Source organism: Papio anubis, chromosome 3, assembly GCF_008728515.1.
Source record: "Papio anubis isolate 15944 chromosome 3, Panubis1.0, whole genome shotgun sequence".
NCBI classification, from domain to species: domain Eukaryota; kingdom Metazoa; phylum Chordata; class Mammalia; order Primates; family Cercopithecidae; genus Papio; species Papio anubis.
The window spans coordinates 31,132,363-31,159,109 of NC_044978.1; the positions used below are offsets into that span (position 1 = coordinate 31,132,363).

Genomic DNA, 26,747 nt, shown 5'->3' on the forward strand with positions numbered 1-26,747 from the left:
TGTCCTGCAATAAATTAACTGGTTGTTTAAAGAAAAAAATATTTGTAATAAGTCCGAAAGTTAAAGCATGTCAAAGAATTGTCTGCGAAAGTCGTGAAAGAGAAAAATATTACAAAAAAGAATTTATGCAAGAAATGTAGTATAATTTAAAAGTAACTAGGCCTCCTGAATGTTAAACTAAAAAAAAATAAAAGTTTATGTGCAAGGTGTATAAAGAAAATAAAATATACTTTTGATAAAAGAATAAGGAGGCATAATAATATAAATGTTTATCTACATTAAAAGGTTAAAAAATATGTATATTTTGTTTTAAAGGTTTAATCACATTTTAAAATATTAGAGAGAAAATTCTGTGTGTAAACATTAGCTAAAGTTATAGAGGTATCATCCAGTTTTTCTGTAAACTGGACATTAAAATAAAAGCATAGCAGGCTTTTTTTAAAGCACCAATCTGCTCTTTGCAAAAATTATAAAAGGTTAAAAAAAGTCTATAAAATCTTACTTTATGGTCAAACATTAAAAATTGGATAAATATGTCTACAAGATTTTATTAAAATTAAGTTTAACATTAATGACACACTAATATAAAGGTAAGATTTAGCTTATCTGGTATAAAAATCATACATGCATTTTGCTAGAGGATCATAGAAGTTAAAGACTTAAACTTTAGCAATTAAGACAGGATACCAAGATGCAAATGCCTGGTTAAAATGGATCAAATATTCCATCTGCACATTAAACAAAAGCAATTGTTATGCTTGTACACATGGCAGGCCAGAGGCCCAGATTGTCCCCCTCTCCACTAAGGTGGTCCTCCAGTCAACCAGGCATAGGCTGCATGGTAGCTCTTTTCCAGGATTCTATAGCCTGGAGTAATAAGTCATGGCAAGCTCTCTCTGCTATATCCCGAAGTCTGGCACCCTGCAGGTCAGCCCCTGAGGGCCATCCAGCTTCCATCTCCCAACACTAAGTTCACTTTGTGTCTCTCATGACAGGCAGGAAACTTAGCATTCCTTGGAGACCTGAAGGGATGCTATGAGCTTAAGAATTTTCAAGAGCTTATCCATCAGTCAGCCCTTGTTCATCCCCGAGCAGACGTGTGGTGGTATTGTGGTGGACCTTTACTGGGCACTCTGCCAAATAACTAGACTGGCACTTGTGCTTTAGTCCATTTGGCTATCCCTTTCACCCTGGCATTTCATCAACCAGAAGGAGAAAAAATAAGACATTGTAAAGTGAGAGAAGCCCCTTATAGGTCTTTCAACTCTCACATCTATTTAGATGCAATTGGGGCCCCACAAAGAATACCAGATCAATTTAAAGCTTAAAATCAGATAGCTACAGGATTTAAGTCAATATTTTAGTAGGTGACAGTTAATAAAAATGTAGATTAGATAAACTACATCTATTACAACCAACAGCAACAAGCTTTTCATGAGTTAAAAGAAAAACTCATGTTGGCCCCAGCCCTGGGGCTACCTGGCTTGACAAAACCCTTTACACCCCATGTGTCAGAAAAAAAAAAATGGCAGTTGGAGTTTTAACCCAGACTGTAGGGTCCTAGCCAAGGCCAGTGGCCTATCTTGCAAAACAACTAGATGGGGTTTCCAAAGGCTGGCCCCCATGTCTAAGGGCCCTGGCATCAACAGCCCTGTTAGCACAAGAGGCAGATAAGCTAACTCTTAGGCAAAACCTAAACATAAAGTCCCCCCATGCTATGGTGACTTTAATAAATACCAAAGGACATCATTAGCCAACAAATGCTAGACTAACTAGATACCAAAGCTTGCTCTGTGAAAATCCCCACATAACCATTGAAGTTTACAATACCCTAAACCCCATCACCTTGCTCCCAGTATCAGAGAGCCCAGTTGAACATAACTGTATAGAGGTATTAGACTCAGTTTATTCTAGTAGGCCCAACCTCCGAGACCACCCTTAAACATCAGTAGACTGGGAGCCGTACGTGGATGAGAGCAGCTTCACCAATCCCTGCCAAGTGACTCTGAAGAAGACGACAAGCCCTGCTCTAGTCACACTTGGAGGCTGACTGGTCCATGCACGGCTGAAGCATGAGGAAACTCATTGCAGGACTCATTTTCCTTAATATTTGAACTTGTACAGTAAGGACTTCAACTGACCTTCCTCAAACTGAAGGCTATTCCCAGTATATACATCAAGTCACTGAGGTAGGACAAAAGGTTGCTACGGTCCTATTATTTTATGGTTATTATAGTGTACTGGAACTCTAAAAAAACTTGTTTGCATAATATTATTCTATACAAGGTATGTAGCCCGAGAAATGACCAACCTGATATGTGTTATGACCCATTTGAGCCTCGCATGACCAGTTTTTAAAATAAGATTAAAAACTGAAGACTAGTGAAGGCTCCTAAACGATACAAGTAAAGTGTTAGCCAAACCAGAAAAAAAGAGAGGTGCTCAAACAAGTCACCTTAAAATTTGATGCCTGTGCTGTCATTAATAATAATAAGTTAAAAATAAGATGTAGTTCTCTTAATTAAGAGGCTATATGATAGAAAATAAGTACATTTATCATAAATTAAGACTGTGTAAAAATAAATGTACATACTGGTCTTGTGTCATTTAGGCTACTTAAATAAAAAATGAAAAAAAATCCTGTCCACCTTCAAAAAAGAGAAAAGTGGCCATTCCTGTACCAGTAGTCAGTGGAACCCCTTAGAACCAGTAATAACTAACCCCGTTAATCCTCGCTGGAAAAAAGGGGAAGATGTAACCCTAAAAACTGATGAGGCTGGACTGGATCTTCAAGTAAATATTACAGTTTGAAGAAAAGTTTATAAACGCTCTCCTGAGCCAGTATTTCAAACCTTCTATGATGAACTGAATGTGCCAGTACCAGAAATTCCAGGAAAAACAAGAAATTTGTTTTTGCAATTAGCCGAGCATGTAGCCCAGTCTCTCAATGTCACTTCATGCTATATATGTGGAGACACTGTAATGGGACATCAATGGCCATAGGAAGCCCAATAATTAGTACCTACAGACCCAGTTTCTGATAAATTCCTGGCTCAAAAAAAAAAAAATCACCCTGATAGCTTCTAAGACCTAAAAGCCTCAATCATTAGACAATACTATATAGCAAGAGTGGGGAAGGACTTCACCCTTCCTATAGAAAGATTCAGCTGCCTTAGGCAAAAACTGTATAATAGTACTACAAAAACAGCTACCTAGTACAATTCAAACCATATCAAGAAAATTCATTTAGTAAATTCCCAAAGTTGCAGACCGTTTAGGCCCACCCAGTATCCCTCTGGGACTGGACAGCCCCCACTAGGTTATACTAGACATGTAGACATAAGGCCTATGCTAAGCTACCTGAGCGGTGGACAGGTAGTTGTGTTATAGGCACTATTAAAACATCTTTCTTCCTAATGCTCATAACAACAGGCAAACTTCTAAGCTTCTCTGTCTATGCTTCCCGCGAAAAGCGAAGTATAGCCATAGATAATTAAAAAGATGATAAACGGCCTCCTGAAAAAATTATACAATACTATAGGCCTGCCACTTAGGCACAAGATGATGTGTGAGGATACTGGACCCCCATTTACTTGCTCAACCAAATCATATGGTTGCAAGCTGTCTTGAAGATCATCACTAATAAAACCGGTAAAACCTTGACTGTGCTCACCTGGCAAGAAACTCAGATGAGAAATGCTATCTGTCAAAATAGATTGACTCTCAACTACTTGCTAGCAGCTGAAAGATAATTTTGTAGAAAATTTAACCTTACTAATTGCTGTCTACACACAGATGATCAAGGGCAAGTAGTTGAAGACATAGTTAAAGATATAACGAAACTGGCACATGTGCCCGTGCAAGTGTGGCATAGATTTGATCCTGAGACCATGTTTAGAAATTAGTTCCCAGCACTAAGAGGATTTAAAACTCTTATAATAGGAGTTATAATAGTAAAAAGAACCTGCTTACTTCTCCCTTGTTTGCTACCTGTACTTCTAAATGATAAAAAGCTTCATCACTACCTTAGTTCACCAAAATGCTTCAGCACAAATGTACTATATGAATCACTATCAATCTATTGCACAGGAAGACATAAGAAGCAAAAATAAGAGTGAGAATTCCACTAATAAAAAGTGAGAGTCTTAAAGGGAGGAAACGAGAGAAGACAGACAGACCCTCTCATATTGTTTTATATTGTTTTATATTCAGAAAAGGAAAAAGAAGCAAAACTAAAGGCAGGTAGCCCAGCACCTAAGAACCAGACCCAAAACCAAGGAACCAGACCTTAAACCAGGCCTGGGCCTGCCTGACCTAAGCCTGGTAGTTAAAGATCGACCCCCGGCCTAACTGATTATGTTATCTATAGATTCCGGACATTGTATGGAAAAGCATTGTAAAAATCCCTGTCTTGTTCTGTTTCGTTCTGATTATCGGTGCCTGCAGCCCCCAGTCACATACTCCTTGCTTGCTCAATTGATCACGACCCTCTCACGCGAACCCCCTTAGAGTTGTGAGCCCTTGAAAGAGACAGGAATTGCTCACTCAGGGAGCTTGGCTCTTAAGACAGGAGTCTTGCCCAATGCTCCAGGCCGAATAAACCACTTCCTTCTTTAACTCAGTGTCTGAGGAGTTTTGTCTGCAGCTCGTCCTGCTACAACCTTACCATTGAAAGAAAAAATAACAGAAAGCAACAACAATAGCATCAACAACAACAAAATGTCCCCACAAAAAACCCCATTCAAGGGTCAGCAGCCTCAAAGATCGAAACTAGACAAACTCATGAAGATGAGAAAGAATTGATGAAAAAATGCTCAAAACCCAAAAGGCCAGAGTGCCTCTTCCCCTCCAAATGATCACAATGCTTCTCCAGCAAGGGTGCAGAATTGGATGGAGGATAAGATGGATGAACTGACAGAAGTAGGCTTCAGAAGATGGGTAATAAAAAACTCTGCTGAGCTAAAGGAACATGTTCTAATCCAATGCAAAGAAGCCAAGAACCTTGATAAAAGGTTGGGGGAGCTGCTAAGAAGAATAACCAGTTTAGAGAGAAACATAAATGACCTGATGGAGCTGAAAAACATTGCATGAGAACTTCGTGAATCATACACAAGTATCAGTAGCCAAATCAAACAAGCAAAAGAAAGGATAGCAGGGTTTGAAGACCACCTTGCTGAAATAAAGCATGCAGACAAGATTAGAGGAAGAAAGAATCAAAAAAGTCTCTAAGAAATACAACACTATGTAAAAAGACTGAGCCTATGATTGATTGGAGTACCTGAAAGAGATGGGGAGAATGGAAACGAGCTGGAAAACACACTTCAGGATTTTATCCAGGAGAACTTCCCTAACCCAGCAAGACAGGCCAACATGCGAATTTAGGAAATACGGAGCACACCACTAAGATACTCCATGAGAAATCAACCCCAAAACAGATACTTATCAGATTCTCCAAAGTCGAAATGAAGGAAAAAATGTTATGGGCAGCTCAGCTAAGAGAAAGGCCAGGTCACCTACAAAGGGAAGCCCATCTGAGTAATAGCAGATCTCTCAGAAGAAAATCCATAAGCCAGAAGAGATTGGGAGCCAATATTCAATATTCTTAAAGAAAAGTATTTTCAATCCAGAATCGCATATCCAGCCAAACAAAACTTCAAAGTGAAGGAGAAATAAAATCCTTTCTAGACAAGCAAATGCTGAGAGATTTCATTACCACCAGGCCTGCTTTCCAAGAGCTCCTGAAAGAAGCACTACATATGGAAAAGAAAAACCGGTACCAGCCACTGCAAAAACACACCAAAATATAAAGACCAATGACACTATGAAGAAACTGCATCAACAAGTGTGCAGAATAACCAGATAGCATCAGGATGACAGGATCAAATTCACATATCACAATATTAACCTTAAATGTAAATGGGATAAATGCCCCAAATAAAAGGCACAGACTGTGAAATTGGAGAGTCAAGACCTATCAGTGTGCTGTATTCAGGAGACCCATTTCACATGCAAAGACACATAGAGACTTAAAATAAAGGGATGCAGGAAAATTTACCAAGCAAATGGAAAGCAAAAAACAGCAGGGATTGCAATCCTGGTCTCTGACAAAACAGACTTTAAGCCAACAAAGATCAAAAAAGATGAAGGGGATTACATAATGGTAAAGGGAACAATTCAACAAGAAGAGTTAACTATTCTAAATATATATTCACCCAATACAGGAGCACTCAGATTCATAAAACAATTTCTTAGAGACCTACAGAGAGACTTAGACTCCCACACAATAATAATGGGAGGTGTTAACACCCCACTGTCGATATTAGACAGATCAACAAAACAGAAAATTAACAGGATATTAACAGGGATATTCAGGACTTGAACCCAGTTCTGGATCAAGTGGATTTAATGGACATTTGCAGAACTCTCTACCCTAAATCAACAGAATATACATTCTTCTCAGTGCCACATAGCATTTATTCTAAAATTGATCACATAATTGGAAGTAAAACACTCCTCAGCAAATGCAAAATAAGTGAAATCATAGACAGTCTCTTAGACCACAGTGCAATCAATTAGAACTCAGGATTAAGAAATTCACTCAAAACCACAAGATTACATGGAAATTGAACAACCTGCTCCTGAATGACTCCTGGGTAAAAAAACGAAATTAAGGCAGAAATAAAGAAGTTCTTTGAAACCAATAAGGACAAAGAGACAATGTACCAGAATTTCTGGGACACAGCTAAAGCAGTGTTAAGAGGGAAATTTATAGTACTAAATGCCCACATCAGAAAACTAGAAAGATCTCCAATTGACACCCTAACGTCACAATTAAAATAGCAACAGAGGCAAGAGCAAACTAACCCAAAAGCTAGCAGAAAACAAGAAATAACTACAATCAGAGCAGAACTGAAGGAGATAGACACACACACACACACACACAAATCCCCCCAAAAATCGATGAATCCAGGAGCTGGTTTTTTGAAAAATTTAACAAAATATATATACTGCTAGCTAGACTAATGAAGGAGAAAAGAGAGAAGAATCAAATAGACACAATAAAAAATGATAAAGGGGACATCGCCATTGACCCCACAGAAATACAAACTACCATCAGAGAATACTATAAACACTTCTATGCAGGCTGGGTGCAGTGGCTCACACCTGTAATCCCTGCACTTTGTGGAGGGTGCTAAGGGGGGTGAATTACTTGAGTTTGAGATCAGCCTGGCCAACATGGTGAAACCCCATCGCTACTAAAAATACAAAAGTTAGCCAGGCATGGTTGCAGGTGCCTGTAATCCCAGCTACTCAGGAGGCTGAGGCAGGAGAATCATTTAACCCAGGAGGCAGAGGTTGCAGTGAGCTGAGATTGCACCACTGCACTCCAGCCTGGGCAACAGAGTGAGACTCCATCTCAAAACAAAACAAAACAAACAAAAAACTCCACTTCTATGCAAATAAACTAGAAAATCTAGAAGAAATTGATAAATTACTGGACTCATACACCCTCCCAAGACTAAACCAGGAAGAAGTTGAATCCCTGAATAAACCAATACCAAGTTCTGAAATTGAGGCAGTAATTAATAGCCTACCAACCAAAAAAAAAAAAAAAAAAAAAAAAATCCCAGGAACAGATGGATTCACAGCCAAATTCTACTAGAGGTACAAAGAGGAGCTGCTACCAGTACTTCTGAAACTACTCCAAACAATTGAAAAGAAAGGACTCTTCACTCACTCATTTTATGAAGCCGGCATCATCGTGATACTAAAACCAGGCAGAGACACAGTGAAAAGAGAAAACTTCAAGCCAATATCCCTAATGAACATTGATGTGAAAATCCTCAGTAATGGCAAACTGAATCTGAATACTGGCAAACTGAATCCAGCAGCACATCAAAAAACTTATGCACCATGATCAAGTCAGCTTCATCCCTGGAATGCAAGGCTGTTTCCACATATACAAATCAGTATACATCATCCATCACATAAACAGAACCAAAGACAAAAACCACATGATTATGCCAATAGATGCAGAAAAGACCTTTGATAAAATTCAACATTCCTTCACGTTAAAAACTTTCAATAGACTAGGTGTTGATGGAACATATCTCAAAATAATAAAAGCTATTTATGACAAACCCACAGCCAATATCATATTGAATGGGCAAAAGCTGGAAGCATTCCCTTTGAAGACTGAGAAGGATTTCTTTGAACAAGACAAGGATGCCCTCTCTCATCACTTCTATTCAACATAGTATTGGAAGTTCCAGCCAGGGCAATCAGGCGAGAGAGAAATAAAGGGTATTCAAATAGGAAGAGAGGAAGTCAGATTGTCTCTGTTTCCAGATGACATGACTTTATATTTAGAAAATGCCATCATCTCAGTCCCAAAACTCCTTAAGCTGATAAGCAACTTCAGCAAAGTCTCAGGTACAAAAATCAATGTGCAAAAATCACAAACACTCCTTTACATCAACAGTAGACAAGCAGGGAGCCAAATCATGAATGAACTCCCATTAACAATTGCTATAAAGAGAATAAAATACCAGAGAATACAGCTAACAAGGGATGTGAAGGACCTCTTCAAGGAGAACTGCAAACCCCTGCTTAAGGAAATAAGAGAGGACACAAACAAATGGAAAAACATTCCATCCTCATGGACAGGAAGAACTGATATCATGAAAATGTCCATACTGCCCAAAGTAATTTATAGATTCAATGCTATTCCCATCAAACTACCATTGACATTCTTCACAGAATTAGAAAAAAAACTACTTTAAATTTCATATGGAATCAAAGAAGACTCCATATAGCCAAGGCAATCCTAAACAAAAAAGAACAAAGCTAGAGGCATCATGCTACCTGACTTCAAACTATACTACAAGGCTACAGTAACCAAAACTGTACCAAAACAGACATATAGACCAATGGAACAGAACAGAGAACACAGAAACAACACCACATATCTACAACCATCTGATCTTTGACAAACCTGACAAAAACAAGCAATGGGGAATTGATCTTCTATTCAATAAATGGTGCCAGGAAAACTGGCTAGCCATATGCAGAAAATGGAAACTAGATCCCTTCCTCATACCTTATACAAAAATTAACTCGAGATGGATTAAAGACTTAAATGTAAAATCCAAGACCATAAAAGCCCTAAAAGAAAATCTAGGAAATACCATTCAGGACATAGGCATGGGCAAATACTTCATGACAAAGATGCCAAAAGCAATGGCAACAAAAGCCAAAATTGACAAATGGGATCTAATTAAACTAAAAAGCTTCTGCACAGCAAAAGAAACTATCATCAGAGTGAACAGGCAACTTACAGAATGGGAGAAATTTTTTGCAATCTGCCTGTCTAACAAAGGTTTAATATCCAGAATTTACAAGGAACTTAAACAAATTTACAAGAGAAAAACAACTCCATCAAAAAGTGGGCAAAGGATATGAACAGAGAAATGCAAATCAAAACCACAATGAGATACCATCTCACACCAGTTAGAATGGCAATCATTAAAAAGTCAGGAAACAACAGGTGCTGGAGAGGATGTGGAGAAATAGGAACACTTTTACACTGTTGGTGGGATTGTAAACTAGTTCAACCATTGTGGAAAACAGTATGGCGATTCCTCAAGGATCTAGAACTAGAAGTACTATATGACCCAGCCATCCCATTACTGGGTATATACCCAAAGGATTATAAATCATGCTGCTATAAAGACACATGCACGTGTATGTTCATTGCGGCACTATTCACAATAGCAAAGACTTGGAATCAACCCAAATGTCCATCAGTGACAGACTGGATTAAGAAAATGTGGTACATATACACCATGGAATACTATGTGGCCATAAAAAAGGATGAGTTTGTGTCCTTTGTAGGGACATGGATGCAGCTGGAAACCATCGTTCTCTGCAAACTATCGCAAGAACAGAAAACGAAACACCACATGTTCTCACTCATAGGTGGGAACTGAACAATGAGATCACTTGGACTCGGGAAGGGGAACATCACACACTGGGGCCTATCATGGGGAGGGGGGAAAGGGGAGGGATTGCATTGGGAGTTATACCTGATGTAAATGACGAGTTGATGGGTGCTGATGAGTTGATGGGTGCAGCACACCAACATGGCACAAGTATACATATGTAACAAACCTGCACGTTGTGCACATGTACCCTAGAACTTAAAGTATAATAATAATTAAAAAAAAAAAAAGAAAGAAGGGCTGTGGCTTGAGGAAAGGTGATAGCTAGAAACAATGATTTGGGTTTCCTCACAATGTAAAATAATAGATGAAGCTGTAGAGTAAACATAACCCTCCAGGGAAGGCACGTAAAATGAGAAGACAAAAGAATGGAGAGCAGATCCTTAAAGATAATCCAAATCATATTATTATTATTTGAATTGAAAGGGACATTGGTCTTGTTATAGACCTCTGGCTCCTGGATCTTCAAGGAAGCAAATGTTTAACAGAGTGTCCTGAATATTGTTTCTTGGTGTCAGCTCTGCTCTCACCCTACGCACTCTCTCCTGAACCATGGAACATGGAAGACTGAAAATTACATTTCCCAAACTTTATTGGCAGCTAGGTTGTGCCAGTGGGAGGCACTTGCATCATTTGAGAAGATGGGAGAAGATATTATGTTTTGGTGGTGCCTCCAGTAGTTTCAGCAGGAGCAGTCGGTCAGGCAGAGGCAATTCAGCAGTATTGTGTGGGCTTCAGGGTTATGGGTGACACCGCCTTTCTTCTTCTTATTTAATTGGGTCTTGTAAACAGTTCCCCGTGTTAAATCCTCTCCTATTTAAAATACCTGGAGTGGTTTTGGTATACTGACTGACAGACACTTTGTATATCACATAAAGAAAATGTAAGGCTAGAAATTAACCAACCTTTAAAAATTAGACTGGCCAGGCGCAATGGCTCACGCCTGTAATCCCAGCACTTTGGGAAGCCAAGACGGGCGGATCATGAGGTCAGGAGATCGAGACCATCCTGGCTAACACGGTGAAACCCCTGTCTCTACTGAAAATACAAAAAATTAGCCAGCCGTGGCAGCGGGTGCCTGTAGTCCCAGCTACTCAGGAGGTGGAGCTTGCAGTGAGCCGAGATCGCTCCACTGCACTCCAGCCTGAGTGACAGAGCAAGATTCCATCTCTAAAAAACAAAACAAAACGAAACAAAACGAAACAAAAAAATTAGACTATACAGGGGATAGAAGCAATAATTTTAATTTTAAAAAGAAAAGCAATATCCTAAACGGATGCAACCGTATTTCAAGTGTCTTTACATGGACCATGAAGCTCCAAGTTTATTCAGTGAATACCCTTCAGAACAAACTGATTTAACCGAGTTAAAACAATGAAATGACATATTCCAGAAACTCCTCTTAGCAGAGAAACATAGAAGGGAGCCTAGATGCACTACAGGAAGAGTTCTTGAATTTCCTTGCTACAGACCAAGTTCAAATTGAGCTACAGGGTTCCTTAGGTGCACTGCCTAGTGGAACATAAAGCGGGGCAACAAATACCCAACAGGGAAACAGTAATTGAACATAAATGTTATTAATAAAATAATTGTAATGGCAACTAATACGTAGAGCATTAACCATGTAATCAGCACTATATGAAGCACTAAACATATTTTATTTCATTTAACCCTCAAAATACTTTATGAGGTTGGTGCTCTTATTATCCCTCTTTACAAATGGAGAAACCAAAGCTTGGAGAACTGAAGTTATTTGCCCATGGCCACATAGGTGGAAGTGGTAGAACATGAATCATTGATCTGCAATTTTGGAGAATGTATTTTTCTAAATAAAGAAGAAATGTGGAGGAAAACAATGCCTGATAGACTGGGTAAACTGACCTTAAGTTGTCATTAAGTCAAAACTAAGCCATGCTATGTTACAGTTTTGGTGTGTAAAGAAATTGTTTTTGAGAGAGCTATTCAGAGTTAGAATTCTGTGTGAATTGTACAAAATACATAAAATTGCCTCTAACCAAAAAAAGTCAGGAATCTGCTATTTTAGAATAATTTATGTTTTTTTTTTTCTCCAATTGGCCTGGGACTACTCTCTAAGGCAACATTTCAATGACAAAGAGATTGTTCCTGAATGTGGCTGGGGAAAAGCCATCATTGTTGAAGGAAGGCAAATATACTGTTCTTTCCCTGAAGAATAAAAAAGTACTAAAATCTTTCTAGACAGTACTATCCATTATGCGAAGAACTGACAGGGAATATAAATGGAATCCAGAGGGGAAAGAAGACTAAATTTAAGGTGACCCAGTTCCTGTTAAGTTTTATGGACTGAACACTGCCATATAGAGATTTAAAGACATTTTCACCCTTATTCATAGAGTGCATACCGCTAGACACAAATGCAACCAAACATGGGCATTCAAAAGAGTATGTGTTCTCACAGGTGAAAGAGTGGCTGTCTAGCTAGGTTGAGAAGAGTGAGTGAGGAGACAGGGAAGTGGAAACTAGGTGAGACAGGAAATGAGTTGTACGTAGAAGAGAGAATCGGTGACTACTCCAGGGGCATCAGGAAGCCAGCAGAATGCTTTTTTTGAATAGCATGTTTTAGTTTGCAAAATATTTGATTCTCATTGATAAGATATGTGTTATGATTTTCTACATATTACAGATGATAAAACTAAGCTTAAGAGCAGTTAAATGATTTTCCAGGTTCTCAGAGTTTTGGAGAGCTAAAGCTGGGGCTCCTGCCCCCCAAATCTGGCACTTTTTGGCCTCTAAAACCAGTCATTGTAAATGACAAATCTGAGGAACAAGCGTGTGGATTTTATGAAATGTAGGTTTAAAAAATGTAAACATATCAGGATCCTTAAAAAAGCACTCTCCATGTTTTAAAGAATAGCAAAATCACTAGAAATGACTGTGTACCTTACTACTGAGAGCCCGGCTCCAATGTAATTTAGCAGTGGATTTGACACTTCTTCTGCATCCAATCCAAACCAACCAAACCTGAAAATCCAGAAAGTCACATCAAATTAAATATTGTTAAGATGTTTCACCATAATGTTTAAGGGCATGGACTCGGGGCCAGATTCCTGGTTCAAATCCCAGCTCTCTCACTTATTAGCTGTGACTTTGGGTAAGTTATTTATTTTCGCTGTACCTCAATTTCCAATTTTTTTATTTTTTATTTTTTTTTCAGATGGAGGCTTACTCTGTCACCCAGGTTGGAGTACAGTGGTATGATCTTGGCTCATTGCAACCTCTGCCTCCTGAATTCAATCTATTCTCCTGCCTCAGTCTCCCAAGTAGCTGGGACTACAGGTGCCTGTCACCAAGCCTGGCTAATTTTCGTATTTTTAGTAGGGATAGGGTTTTGCCGGTCTGGAACTCCTGAAATCAAGTGATCCACCCACCTCGGCCTCCCAAAGTGCTGGGATTACAGGTGTTAGCCAACGTGCCCAGCTTCCCATGTTTAAAATAGGATAATTATTGTACCTACCTTATAAGTTTGTTACAAAGATTAAATGAGTTAGTATACATAAAAGTACTTGTGAGTGTCTCTTTACTAAGACTAAAAAAGAAGAAGTAGGAGAAAATAGTTCACCTGACTCATGGAAGGTTAATTAATTGGTTACAATATTGTATTGTATATAATTGGTTACAATATTGTATTGTATACGATATTGTATAGTGTTTGGAGTACACTTTTAAAAAACTTCTAGGTTAAATATCCCTACTCTGTCATTACCACAGATTTTTTTTTCCTACCTTGACATTGCTGTGATCATCACCAAGAATCACTGAGAACCATCCAGGGGCAAGAGGAAAGGAGAAAAGAAGGAAAAGAAAAAGAAAATAGCAGGAGGTGGGGAATGGGGAAAGGATGGGAGACAATGTATTGGAAGTTAGTAAGTTGGTTTGTTTTGTTGTTTTGAGGTGGTTATAATGCTTTGAGTGGAAAGGGAGTCCAAAAGGTAAGATGAGAATAACACCCTACATTCTACTCATTTTTCCAAAATTGATTTGAATGTTAATCTTAATGCTGACCAAGGGCACCAGTCTGATAGAACTTTGTGTAATGATGGGACTGTTCTCTATCTTCACTGCACAAAAGAGTAGCCCCTCCCCATATGTAGCTACTGAGCACACCCAAGTGGCTAGTGCAACCCAGAAACTGGAGGTTTAATTTTATCAATTTAAATTAATTTAAATTTAAATATAAACGGCCTCCTGTGGTTTCTGGCTACTCTATTGGACAGCGCAATGCTAGAGCTGGGGCTGGCAAACTTTTTCTCAAGGGCCAGACTGTAAATAATTTAAGCTTTGAGGGTCAGTTATTCCCTTGCTGCTCAACTCTACCATTGTGATAGAAAAACAGCCATAGACAGTCCTTAAATGGATAGGTTTGGCTGTGTTCTGATAAAACGTAATTTATAGAAATGGCTGGGAAACCAGACCATGGTTTGCCAACCCTGCTCTAGAGGGAAGAATATGTGCTCTGGAACTAGAAGACCTGGGTTTGAATCCTAGCTTCTTAGTTCTGTGACCTACAGTAAATTACTTAACCTCTTTGGGTATCTACTCTAAGATAGTGCTTACTTCATGTATTTGTGAAAGTGAGATGATAATGATGCATAGAACATGTCCAGCAAACTGTGACACAATAGAAAGGGACAATAAACATCAGTTTCCTTTTTCTCTCTCTACCTTTGTTTCCCAGATTTAATGCTACACTATATCTTGATCAAATATCTAGATTATTTATTTATTTATTTATTTATTTTGAGACAGAGTCTCGCTCTGTTGCCCAGGCTGGAATGCAGTGGCGTGATCTTGTCTCACTGCAAGCTCCGCCTCTGGGGATCACGCCATTCCTCTGCCTCAGCCTCCCCAGCAGCTGGGACTACAGGTGCCCGCCACCATGTCCGGCTAATTTTTTGTATTTTCAGTAGAGACGGGGTTTCACCGTGTTAGCCAGGATGGTCTCAATCTCCTGACATTGTGATCTGCCCACCTTGGCCTCCCAAAGTGCTAGGATTACAGGCGTGAGCCTGTAAATATATTTAATTTCTACATATTCTAAATATTAAGAATTTGGGGCAAATAGCAACAGAAGGTGGCATATTTGATGTGTATGTTTTACCAGCTATAAACTCTGTGAGAATAAGAATCACATGTTATTCCTCTCAGTAAGCACTTGCCTTACGAAGAATATGGGTGCGGGAAATCTTAGTTGAACTAATTTGACTTGAATTACCTTGAGCTTGCCCAGCCAGTTAAGGCATTAAATGATCCCCAGATTAAGATTCCAAGGCCTAATCCAATGGTTTTGATAATTGGGACAACAGCAATGTTCCCTGTAGATGTAATATACAGAAGAAACATGTTACTTCCAATATAGAAAATACATTTATAAATAGAATTAGTTTTTATTCTAACTTCAACTGAAGTGTATGGGATTTGGACAAATTTAGTAAAGCACAGTTCCTTATTTTTTAAGTAAAATAACCATATTTTTGGCATTAAATTTATGATTATGATTGCTAAAAGAACTAGGCTCAGGGAAAAAGTCTACAAAGAAAAATGTTGAACTCCTAATTGTACAGAGGTTTCTCACCCTTAGCATAGCTCTCTATTCTGTGACTCTTCATGGAAGCTGTCAGTGATAAATTATCAGTGACCATCCTCTGAGACTTGAACTAGGGCCAATTACTGGCAGAAGTCTTTGGCCATAAAACAGGCTCAGAATTTGCTCTTCCATGATTGCTGATCTGTCTTCTGGATTTCTGGATTTCCACATTAATTTTTTTATGTTTTGAGGGTCACTGAGGGCCAAATCCATATACATATATATTTTTGGTCTGTCCTACAATCTCTTCTTGAAAGGTTACCTCTTTAGGATTCCATGACGTCCTCATCACTTGATTCTCCTCCTGTTTCTCTCTTTAGCTCTTTCTCTAGCTGGTATTTTTCATCATTCCTTCTGGAATAAGGTACCTCCTAAAGATTTTCCCTTGAGCATATTTGTCCCCTTGCTTTATTGTCCTTTGGGTACTTGACCTAATTTCATGTTTTCAGCTACCAGCTAAAGGTGCATGTTCCCAGTGCTACAGCTCTAACCTGGACCTACTTTAGAGTTTTAATATTATTCTCCAAACCATCAAGAAGAAATCTCCAACCAGATGTTTTCTATGGTGGAAACATCAGGATGTTCATGCTCAGAAAGGGCCAAGCTGAACCCATCCTTTTCCCTTTCAAACATGTTCTTTTTCCTTTCCTCACATGTGTCAATACCACCACCCTCCTAATCACCTATAATCAAATCTCTACGCTATCATTGGCCCCTCCCATTCTGCTATGTCCTATATGCTATCAGTTGCTCCAACCTATGGCATCCACATTTGCAACATATCTCAAATTGGACTCTTTCCCCACGGAAACTCAGTGGAATCTGCTGGGTGAACAGAAATGCTCTCGTGGCTATAAAGATCTGCAGGATGGATGGATGTTTCGTCTGTTCCTGTCCCTCTATTAGATATGACAAGCAATCATACTGAGGTATAAGTGAGGTATAATAATGTAAATCTTGGTGGAAATCTAAAAGCTAACTCTTTTGTCTTCTAACTTATGAACTTCACTAAATCATTTAACTCCTCAGAGACTCAAATTAAGTGGGTAATAAATAAATTTTAATTTTAATTTTTTAAATAAATTTTTAACATTTTCACATGTATTTGCTCTTAATGAAATTATTTCTAAAGATCATTGATACTTGGAATTCTCTTTGCTGAAGAAAAAAAGACCTCCTGGGGTGTATTTATATTAATTGAAGGGAAACACTTGATTGACCAAGCCAAGTTACGAATTCTAATTATATAGTTTCAGGTACTGATAAGGCAACAGAAAGATTTTTGTTTACTTTGCTTTTCTGTTAACAAGCCCTTTTGAAATGAAGTATCTTCACATTGGCCTAATTAGGTTAAGCCCTAAAAATGATATTAGTAGAGATTACTATTTAATAAATATTTTCTGATAAACATCCTGGAAAAAAGGGGCAGAACACACTAAAATAATAAATGAGTTATGCTTGAATCGATGGAGAATAATTAAAATGTTTTTACTGTAATAATTTTCTACCACGAACTTAGAAGTAAATCATTTAGAGGAATAAATCAGGTGGAACAAATCAGGTAAAGCACCAAAAATATTCATTGAGCATGTGAAGGCAAGAAAGTAGTTAATTTCTAGTATTTATGACTAAGGGTTATTCAGAATCACTGTTTGTGCTATTTCCTCCTACTGTGAGCGAGAATTATTTTGATCATTATGTTACATAATAAAAGTATAAATTATATCAGACATTACCTGTTGCCCAAATGCAGCCTCCAAGCATTGCAAAAGGCCAAAACTTTGGGCAATGCAATATCAGATTGACCACCAAGGCAACCAACCATATGGCAGCACAAAGGACCCACTGGAGAAACATTCCTGGAAATAAACAAACTCGGTGTTAGTGGTTCAAATTGAATTGAATATATTTGTGCTCAGGAATATCTATGAGGTGGTATTATAGGAATGGTCACAATTTATTGAATGCCATATGCCATGGACTTTGCACATTTCATTCTTATGACTACTCTGCATCATAATTAACCCCAGCTCAAAGATAGAGAAAATGAATCTGCAATTAAGCAATGTGTCCAAACAGGTAGTAGTTTGTTGAGCTGGAATTTAAACCCAGGTTGACTCCAAGGCTTAGACACAGTGTGCTCTGGCTTAGTATTATTTTTTTCTATTAGACAAATCAAGAATTTTCAGCCAAAGAGTGATGGCAAGACCAAGTGCATATTCTCATTCAGATGCCACACTGAGTACTCTTGCATCCCCAAAACCTGGTAGTAAGTACTTCAGAATAGCATGACAGTAATTTAAACCTTCAGTGACCATTTATGCCAGCTCTGGGATAAAAATAAAATCATTTATGGTCATACATAGGCCTCATACAGTTAGAGTTCAATGCCTATGATGAGTCAGGCATTATAAACCTGAGAATTAGCTTTCTAGGTCAAGGTTACTCTACTTTCTACACTTTGAGTTGCCATTTTCCAGTTATCTGAAGATAAGCTGGTGATGAGGTGTATCTGTACCTTTTTGAGGCTTCTGCATCACTAAGGATTTAAAGATTAAAAGGATGAGCAAATAGTTGACATTGAAAGAAATACTGAGGCAGTTAAAACTCAATGGATTACTTCTGGCACTAACTTTGGAAGATTGTTGCCCTTCTTGGATTCAATCTCATGGTGGAGGAGAGAGAAAAAATGGCTGCTAATCTCTATGACAAAAGAGTAGAATCAGCCAGGCGTGGTGACTCCCGTCTGCAATCCTAACACTTTGGGAGGCCGAAGTGGGTGGACTGCCTGAGCTCAGGAGTTCGAGACCAGCCTGCACAACATGGTGAGACTCCATCTCTACTAAAACTACAAGAAATTAGCCGAGTGTGGTAGTGTGTGCCTGTAGTTCCAGCTACTTGGCAGGCTGAGACATGAGAATCACTTGAACCCTAAAGGCGGAGGTTGCAGTGAGCCAAGATTATGATACTTCACTCCATCCTCGGTGCAAGAGTGAGACTCTGTCCCCTCAAAAAAATGAAAAATAAAAAATAAAAAGAGTAGAATCACAGAGATGAAAAGAAACTTCATTTTATAAGTTGTTCGCTTTACAAATGAGAAACTGAAAACAGCAGAGCTGGTAATATTTGCCCAGGATCACAAAGCTAATTGTGGAAGACTAAAAGCTAGATCCTCTACCCATTTTTTTGTTGTTCCTCAGGTAGTTCCTATTCTTGTCCTAACTCCAGAGGAAAAGAGAAGAAAGGCCCTGGAGCAAAACAATTTGTAATCATATTTTCTAAGTGCACGAAGACAAAGAATTGGGGAAATAACACAACTGTGGTCAGGTAATAAATACTACCAAAGAAGTAATCCCAACATGTGTTCACCATCAATCTCAATTCCTTCTCCCGGCTTCAATATGGAAGTCAGGTAAATACAAATAACTCTTGCTTCTCCTTCTCCAAAACTCACATTAGTCAGTTCTGCTATGATGTAACATGTGCATTCCTTGAAATCACTGCACTATGCAAAATCATGCAGTAAAAACTACAGAGCATATGGGGAAAATGGGACTAGGGGAACAACACTCAACCCAATTAAAATGGAAGTACAGTTTTAACTGGTTAACTGGTTAATTACATGAATGCTGTAATAAATAGGGCATTTTAATTGAAAAAGTCCAGAAGTTTGCTCCTGGAAGTGGGTGTCCAAAGGGTTGCGGCTTAAAAATTACTGTGAAGGTGTTGGGTGAGGAGTTCTGATAGCAGATGTGGTTGGATGGAATACTTCATAACCACATGTGGTGAGCTAAGGGAGCTGGTCGATATTTGAAGGACGTGCGGGTATATGCGTGCATTGTGTGCATTATCACACATCTTTATTCATCTAGGTGCAGTTTTCTGTGTTTATCTAGAGCTTTCTCACACACAAAATTGCACATAAGCCAGCCAAAAATCTGTTATGCTTGAATTGTTCTCCAATAGATCAATCATGTTGAAGATTCATGTTTTCAAAACAAGTGTTATTAGTAGAACTGACTATAAATTTCTTCCATTCATATAATGGCCCAAGAGCTTTCCTGACAGTAACCTCCCTAGCTTTACCATGAAACAACCTTAGTGGTTCTCCTATTCTGACTTGCAGACAAACTGGTATGGGCACTGTCAAATGATTAATTTTAAGCTCTATTCATTAGGTATCAAGATCAACATGATTTATTTTTGTAGCTGTACTTTTAAAAGACCAAAAAAGGAACTTCATTTTTAAAAATAATATAACGTTAACAATCAAGGAAAAATAATTACCATCACCAGTATCAAATTTTTTAAGTGGCACAAAATTTGAGCCAAACAGAAGGATAGCTACAAAACAGGAGATGTAACCAAAGGTTAGGTCTGCTCCATTATTGCTCATGGTTCCAGTCTTGATGAGTTTAGCTGGTTCACTTTAGACTTGATGTACTTTTCAGGAGCTTCTGAAATTTAAAAAAAAAAAAAAAAAGAAACAATTGAGATGTGAATCTGTGAACAAATTGTGATTCACATATTTATCAAATTTTTCAAAAGTATGCTAAGACTCCTTTCTGTGGATAGTTAGGACATGACAGAAGTATATATTATGCTTGTACTTCATGCTCATTTATTCTATCAGCAAATATTTTTGATCACTAGCCTACAATTTAAAAAGAACAACTTTGTCTTCAGGGCTTGAAAGCCTAACTTCTTCTAAGATCTGAAGACAATTTTTAGTACATTACAAAAAAAAAAAAAAAATTCTCCTGTGTAGATTCCACCACTGCAGAAAGTTTTAGTGAACAACACAGCTAAACTTATTTAACAGCTCTAGCTCCTCTATGAAGAAAAGGACTAAAACCACAAATAACCAAGAATTAGACATTTTTTCATAAAGTTAGCATTTAGAAAAGGCCACTGAATACAATTCAGATTTTTAGTTTCCTGAGATACAGGAGAAAAAAACACCACCAAAGTAATTTTATCACAGGGTGCAGAGTCTTTCCACAATGCCATCTTGGATTCTTTCATATTTAGCACACTGGCCCTTTGGAATAAGCCCCCTGGAATAGAATCAGAATAATCCAGTGGTTTCTTTTTCCCTGCAAATTTAATGTTACATTAATAACTTCTTGTATATATGTATTGAATAAAGTACACCTGAAATTAAATCACCTTTCCTTGTTATTTTATTTCACAATGACAAACATTTAAAGGTCCATGTATTGTTCCTTATGTGTTCTTGCAGAGAATATTAAATATACAACAACCTACAAAATATATTATTAATCATTATTAAAGATAGTTTAACTGAAAACAAAGATCACTTCAAAACTGGTCATAAACTTTAGTAAAGAAAATGTGTATTTGAAATTGTGTGGACTTTCTTAAAACAAAAACAAAAACAAAAACACATTGCTATTAAGAAAACATCCTCTATAGGGATGTGGTTGAGGAAGAGACACTGAGGCACATTTCAACATTGACACAATAATGCTATTCAATAAATATAAGAATAATTCTACTGTTAGGCTCAAAGAGAGGTTCAGCCCTGCAGAGACTTACATGGGTTATGACTCAAGGGTCAGCTGAAGCAGGTGCTTGCTGCTAAGATAACAGAGGTGCCAAGATAACAGAGGTGCAACAGGTCAGAGATGCAGGAAGTGTCTTGAAAAGCTAACCTATGACTAAAAAGACACGTGATTGGGTGATAACGCATTATTTTCTCCTCATTTTAATTAACAACAAGCAAAGCAAAGCAAAACCTTTATGTGTACATTCATAAAAAGAGAATGTCTAACCTTCAAGAGTGGCAAATTATTTATAGAAAAGAAGGCTCCACAAAGGCCCTACACCTCTGAAACGGAGAGAATAATTTGACATGCTAATTAGAGTGCATGAGCTGCATTTTGACTACTGAATAAACATCAATCAGTTATTACCTACAGATAAATGAAGTTTATTGCATGCAGCTCTTGTACATTTCAGGGCATGTGATCTTATTTCATTGTGAATTGGCAATAACTTACTGTCTTTAAAAAGGCTCTACCTCGCTCTAAAACAATGACATTTTTGTGGAAAAGAAAAGGAGTATCACTCCATCCAGCACATTTTTTCCAATTCTTCCTGCACAAAACCTAAAAAGTCTCAAACATTATTTTAATGTTTTCTTTTCAGAGTCCGCTGATATTTTGTCAAACTATATTAATTCATTTTTATTTTATTACTTTTGTTTCATTTATTAGTAAATACTTCTCCTTTACATTTTTCCTAGTAATTTAAACTTCTACGCAGACTTGGAAAAAATTCGTATTTGGTATGTTCTGATCAATACTGTTTGCTCCACTCCAACTAAAATTTCCTTTTTAGTTTCATGTTGATTTCCCCAAATCTCCCGGCAAGTACCGCCTGTCTTTGGGCTAAAATTAACAGTGCTTGAATGTATTTATTCTGAGCCTTGATTTTTCTTTTTAACCATGAGCACATTTTTGAAAAATCATGAGACGCTCCCCTGCAAAGCGACTTTGCTTTCCTTTGAGTGGCTGTACTCACTGCGTTCCGGGCTGGCGGCTGAAGCTCCTTCCTACTCAGCGCCGGCGCGATCCGCCCCTACATGCCTGCGTGGAGCCGGAGCCTGACTCATTCCCTCTACGTGCTGGGGGCGGTCTGGCCAGCCTTTACTTTCTGCGGGAACAATTTCCCACTCACCGACCGGGAAGAGAGGGGAGGGCTCTCGCACCCGTGACCCAAAGTCCCATTCCCAGGGTGCTCGCGAAGAGCGCCAATCCAGCCTTGACTTCCTGCTGGGACGTTTACCTCCCTAAGGAGGGTGGAGAGGGGAGGGCTTTAGCACCGGTGACCCAGAGGCCTTCATAGGACAGCAGGTTGGGGAACGCCTTCCTTCAGTTGCTGTCCTGGAGTGAATTGTCAGGTGGCTCATGAGGAGTCGTCAACCCTGGGTGGGTCAACCAGGAAACTAGAAGAGTTTTGTGTATTTCAAGAGGTGATTATTCAGGGAACTCTCAGCATGTCACCCTCTCTAAGTGTCACAGAGGGAGGTATTATTTGTGCAGTTTATGGATAAAACAAAAGGTTGAGGAATTTCACACCACTGTAAAAGATTATCTCAAGTGAATTTTTCCACTTGGTATTAAGAAATTCATTTGCACCACTGATGTCAGTAACATCTCTCATGACATCACAAGATTTCACTTGTAATCACTAACTATAGATGCAACCAAGCCATTTATCTGTACAGGCCATTTATCTGTTTTGTTTTGTTTTGTTTTGCTTTTGTAGATGGAGTCTCGCTCTGTTGTTCAAGCTGGAGTGCAGTGGCGCGATCTCGGCTCACTGCAATCTCCGCCTCCTGGGTTCAAGCAATTCTCCTGCCTCAGCCTCCTGAGTAACTGGACTACAGGCGCCCACCACCACAACCGGCTAATTTTTTGTATTTTTAGTAGAGACGGGGTTTCACCGTGTTAGCCAGGATGGTCTGGATCTCCTGACCTTGTGATCCGCCCACCTCGGCCTCCCAAAGTACTGGGATTACAAGCGTGAGCCGCTGCTCCAGGCCTGTATTTTTATCTAATATGTACTTAGTGTCACATGAAAATATATGTTCTAGGTTTCTCAAGCTTGACTGCACATAATGGCCGAGGGAAGTGGCTTTAAAAAACAAAATAAAACAAAACTAATATCTGGATCCAATACCAAAGCAATTAAAATAGAATCTCTGAGTATGTGACTCAGGAATCATTTCCTTTCAAAAGTCTTCCCGGGCTGACTCTAATGTGAAGCTAGGCTCAAGAATCATATTCTAATCAATACTTGTCAAACTGTATTGCCAGTAAGAATAACCTGAGGAATGGGTTAAAATGCAGGTTCCCAACATCTTTATTTAGATTATGAGGAACATTGTTCTAGTTCTGTACTGTCCAATATGTAGCCACTAGCAGCATGTGGTTATTTAAAATTAAATCACAATAAAATATTTAGTAGTTCGCTTGCACTGGACACCTTTCAAGTGCTCAGTAGCCAGATATGCAGATTATAGAACATTTCTGTCATTGCAGAAAGTTCTACTGGAAAACACTGCTCTAGACTGTTAGCAATGGAAGTACAAAGGTTACCCAGATAAAATCATCTCTTCAGTCGGAAGAGATGTATACAGGCTCGCCTGTAATACCAGCACTTTGGGAGGCTGAGGCGGGGGGCTCATGAGGTCAGGCATTGGAGATCAGCTTGGCCAACATGGTGAAACCCTGTCTCTTCTAAAAATACAAAAATTAGCCGGGCGTGGTGGTGCATGCCTGTAATCCCAGCTACTTGGGAAGCTGAGGCAGGAGAATCACTTGAACCCGGAGGCGGAGGTTGCAATGAGCCAAGATAACACCACTGCTCTCTAGCCTGGACGACAGAGCAAGACTCCATCTCAAAAAAAAAAAAAAAAAAAAAGAAATCATCTCTTCATGTGGGTTCACGTATACCAAAGGAAGCAAACTTTAAGTTGGAAAGGGGAAGTGCAGGTTCTGTGCTAGTCTGAGTTCAAAGAAAGCTTCTCTGAGGAAGTCATATTTAACTGGAGACCATCCAGTGGTTGGTAATGGGTGTAGCATTCACAGGAAGGAGAAAACAGAAGGACTGTTAAAAGATGACATTTCCTAAAAGGAAGTTCTGCCTTAAACATTAATCACATTCATAAACTATCATGTCAGCTGAGCAGATGGGAAGGCAAAATAACATTTCATTTAAAGAATTAAAGCAGCAAAACTTTTTCACTTAAGGAAGAGGATTAATTTAGCAGTTCAGAAAGATTTTGAAGAAATCAGTTCCCCTTTTCACATATGCACACTTAAGACATACACACATATACAAACTCGCTTCCAAAAATATAGGGCCTAAATCCAACCTAGAATTGTTTCACTTCATTGTCACAAGATCATGTGATTTATTCTTGCTTCAGACTCACATGAAGAAGTTAAAGCTTGTGTCAGCATTTGTTGAGAATTTCTGAAGTCTAAAAGTGAGTTGGGGGCTGAATTAGGCCTGAGAAGATTCATTATGGGATATGCCAAGCCATTGCTTTTTACATTATGCCACAGAGCAAATCCAAACATGGATGACTCTATTCTTAAACTGAAATTTTTCTTTCAAATTGTTTCATATACATTAATGCCTAAACATAATGGTCAGTATTGGAAGAGTCCTGGCAGACACTAGAAGATCCAGGTTCTGATTTTAACTTCATCTGTTAGCAATATTTCTCACGGAAACTCATTTAGTCTTTTTAAACCTCAATTTCTTAACATGTAAAATGATAATAATAAGACCTGTGCACCTCCCCATTTTATATGGTCAGAAGATATATATATATAACATTATGTATATATAACGTTATGTATATATAACATTATTACTAGGACTTCTGGTTTCTGCTCTGACATTTGAAAGGTGTGAAAGTCTCCACTCCCATCATCACAACAAGAAAAAAATGAGCAAATCAAAAATCAACAACTCTTTTTAGATCTGCAGAGAATTGATGTCATAGGACATGCCACCTCTTTGCAAACTGAACAGATAGATGAATACAGAGAATTACAGCTTATCAGGACAGCAAAAACTACTGGAGCCATTAAAGGGTAGGGGGGCATTTATACAGTATTTGGTATATTGCTGAAGGCTGAGTGTGACTAACTTGAGAGTTGAAAACTCAGAGACAGAGGGAATCATTCATATAGGAGCATCCACACATTAATGAGTTTTACTTTCAGAAGATAGGACAAAACTTTTCTCTTTTTTCCTGGCATGTGGGAGGAAAAAAATAGCTACTTGAAATATATTCAGAAACAAAAGCCTGCCCTCAAGGTAAACTTTACCCCAGAGCTTTATCTGAATTAGAGAAAAGGCAACTAGACAGTCTGAACACCTTCTACATTTTCTTTCTCACATAAGGAGAAAAACCAAAGAAGAAACTCTTATGAAGTAAGTTCACAACTCAGGGATTTTGGACAACTAGAAAACAAAGTTTTAGATGTTGGTGAAGATACAGAGAAAAGGGAATGCATATACACTGTTGATGACGATGTAAACTAGCACAACCCTTATGGAAAACAGTATAGGGATTTCTCAAATAACTGAAAATAGAAGTACCATTCAGCCCAGCAATCCTACTATTGGGTATCTACTCCAAGGAAAAGAAATTGTTATATCAATGACACTTGCACTCATATATTTATTGGGGTACTATTTACAATAGCAAAGTCATGGAGTCATCCTAAGTGTCCATCAATAGTTGATTGGATAAAGAAAATGTGGTATATATAAACTATGGAATATTATGTGGCCATAAAAAGCAGTGAAATCATGTCCTTTGCAGCAACATGAATAGAGCTAGAGGCCATTGTCCTAAGTGAAATAACTCAGACAGAAAATAAAGTGCTGCACGCTCTCGCTTATAAGTGGGAGCTAAACAATGGGTACACATGGATATAAAGGTGAAATAATAGATACTAGGGACTCCAAAACAGAGAAAGGTGGGAGAGGAGAGCAGGTTGAAAAATTATCTATTGGCTCTAATGTTTACTGTTTGGGTGATGGGTTTACTAGAAGCCAAAACCTCACCATTACAGAATATATCCATGTAGGAAACCTGCACATGTGCCTTCTGAATCTAAAATTTTTAAAAAAGAAATAATAAAAAAATAGAGATTTTTATCATAACATTATAGAATGTATCAACTCTCCAATATCTTACGACCACATAAATAGTGCTCTGGTATAATAACTGTGGATCACAACTAGAGAGAGTTGCAAGACACAGACTCTGCTTAAGAATGAGTCTCTAAGAAAACCCAAAAACAACAAATAGGGGAGACAAAAATAAAGATATTAGAGAAAATAGAAGCCTCCGATCCTTACAGCTACAACCACCATTAAGCACAGTCTAACTTCTGGCCTGATAAACAAAAACTAAAGGTCTACTTATCTTGTTTTCTATTATCTGATACATCATGCCTTGCTTTCAATGAACAATTATAAGGCATGCTAAAAGGCAAGAGAAAACACAGCTCTGAAAAGACAAAGCAAGCATCAGAACCAGATTCAGATATGGCAGGGATGTGGGAATT

General features: G+C 38.3%; 1 protein-coding gene across 11 annotated transcripts in view; it reads right to left on the reverse strand.

Moving 5' to 3' along the window:
* TMEM144 (transmembrane protein 144) overlaps positions 1 to 26,747 on the reverse strand; it is an 81,468-nt gene that overhangs the window by 49,433 nt on the left and 5,288 nt on the right. For 9 of the 11 annotated variants that reach the window (XR_002522278.1, XR_002522280.1, XR_004182624.1 and 6 more), the window contains 6 exons: positions 22,171 to 22,302; positions 21,184 to 21,305; positions 19,912 to 20,081; positions 17,361 to 17,483; positions 15,253 to 15,352; positions 12,921 to 13,001 (listed from right to left, as the gene is read on the reverse strand). Coding sequence is in view for 4 of the 11 variants with exons in the window: in XM_009207766.4 (XP_009206030.1) it covers positions 12,921 to 13,001; positions 15,253 to 15,352; positions 17,361 to 17,483; positions 19,912 to 20,020 (413 nt within the window). In the remaining 7 variants the exon portion in view is untranslated. Of the gene's footprint in view, positions 1 to 12,920; positions 13,002 to 15,252; positions 15,353 to 17,360; positions 17,484 to 19,911; positions 20,082 to 21,183; positions 21,306 to 22,170; positions 22,303 to 26,747 lie in introns of those variants that run through there. The other 2 variants (XM_017959152.2, XM_021938897.1) reach the window with 2 other exon arrangements.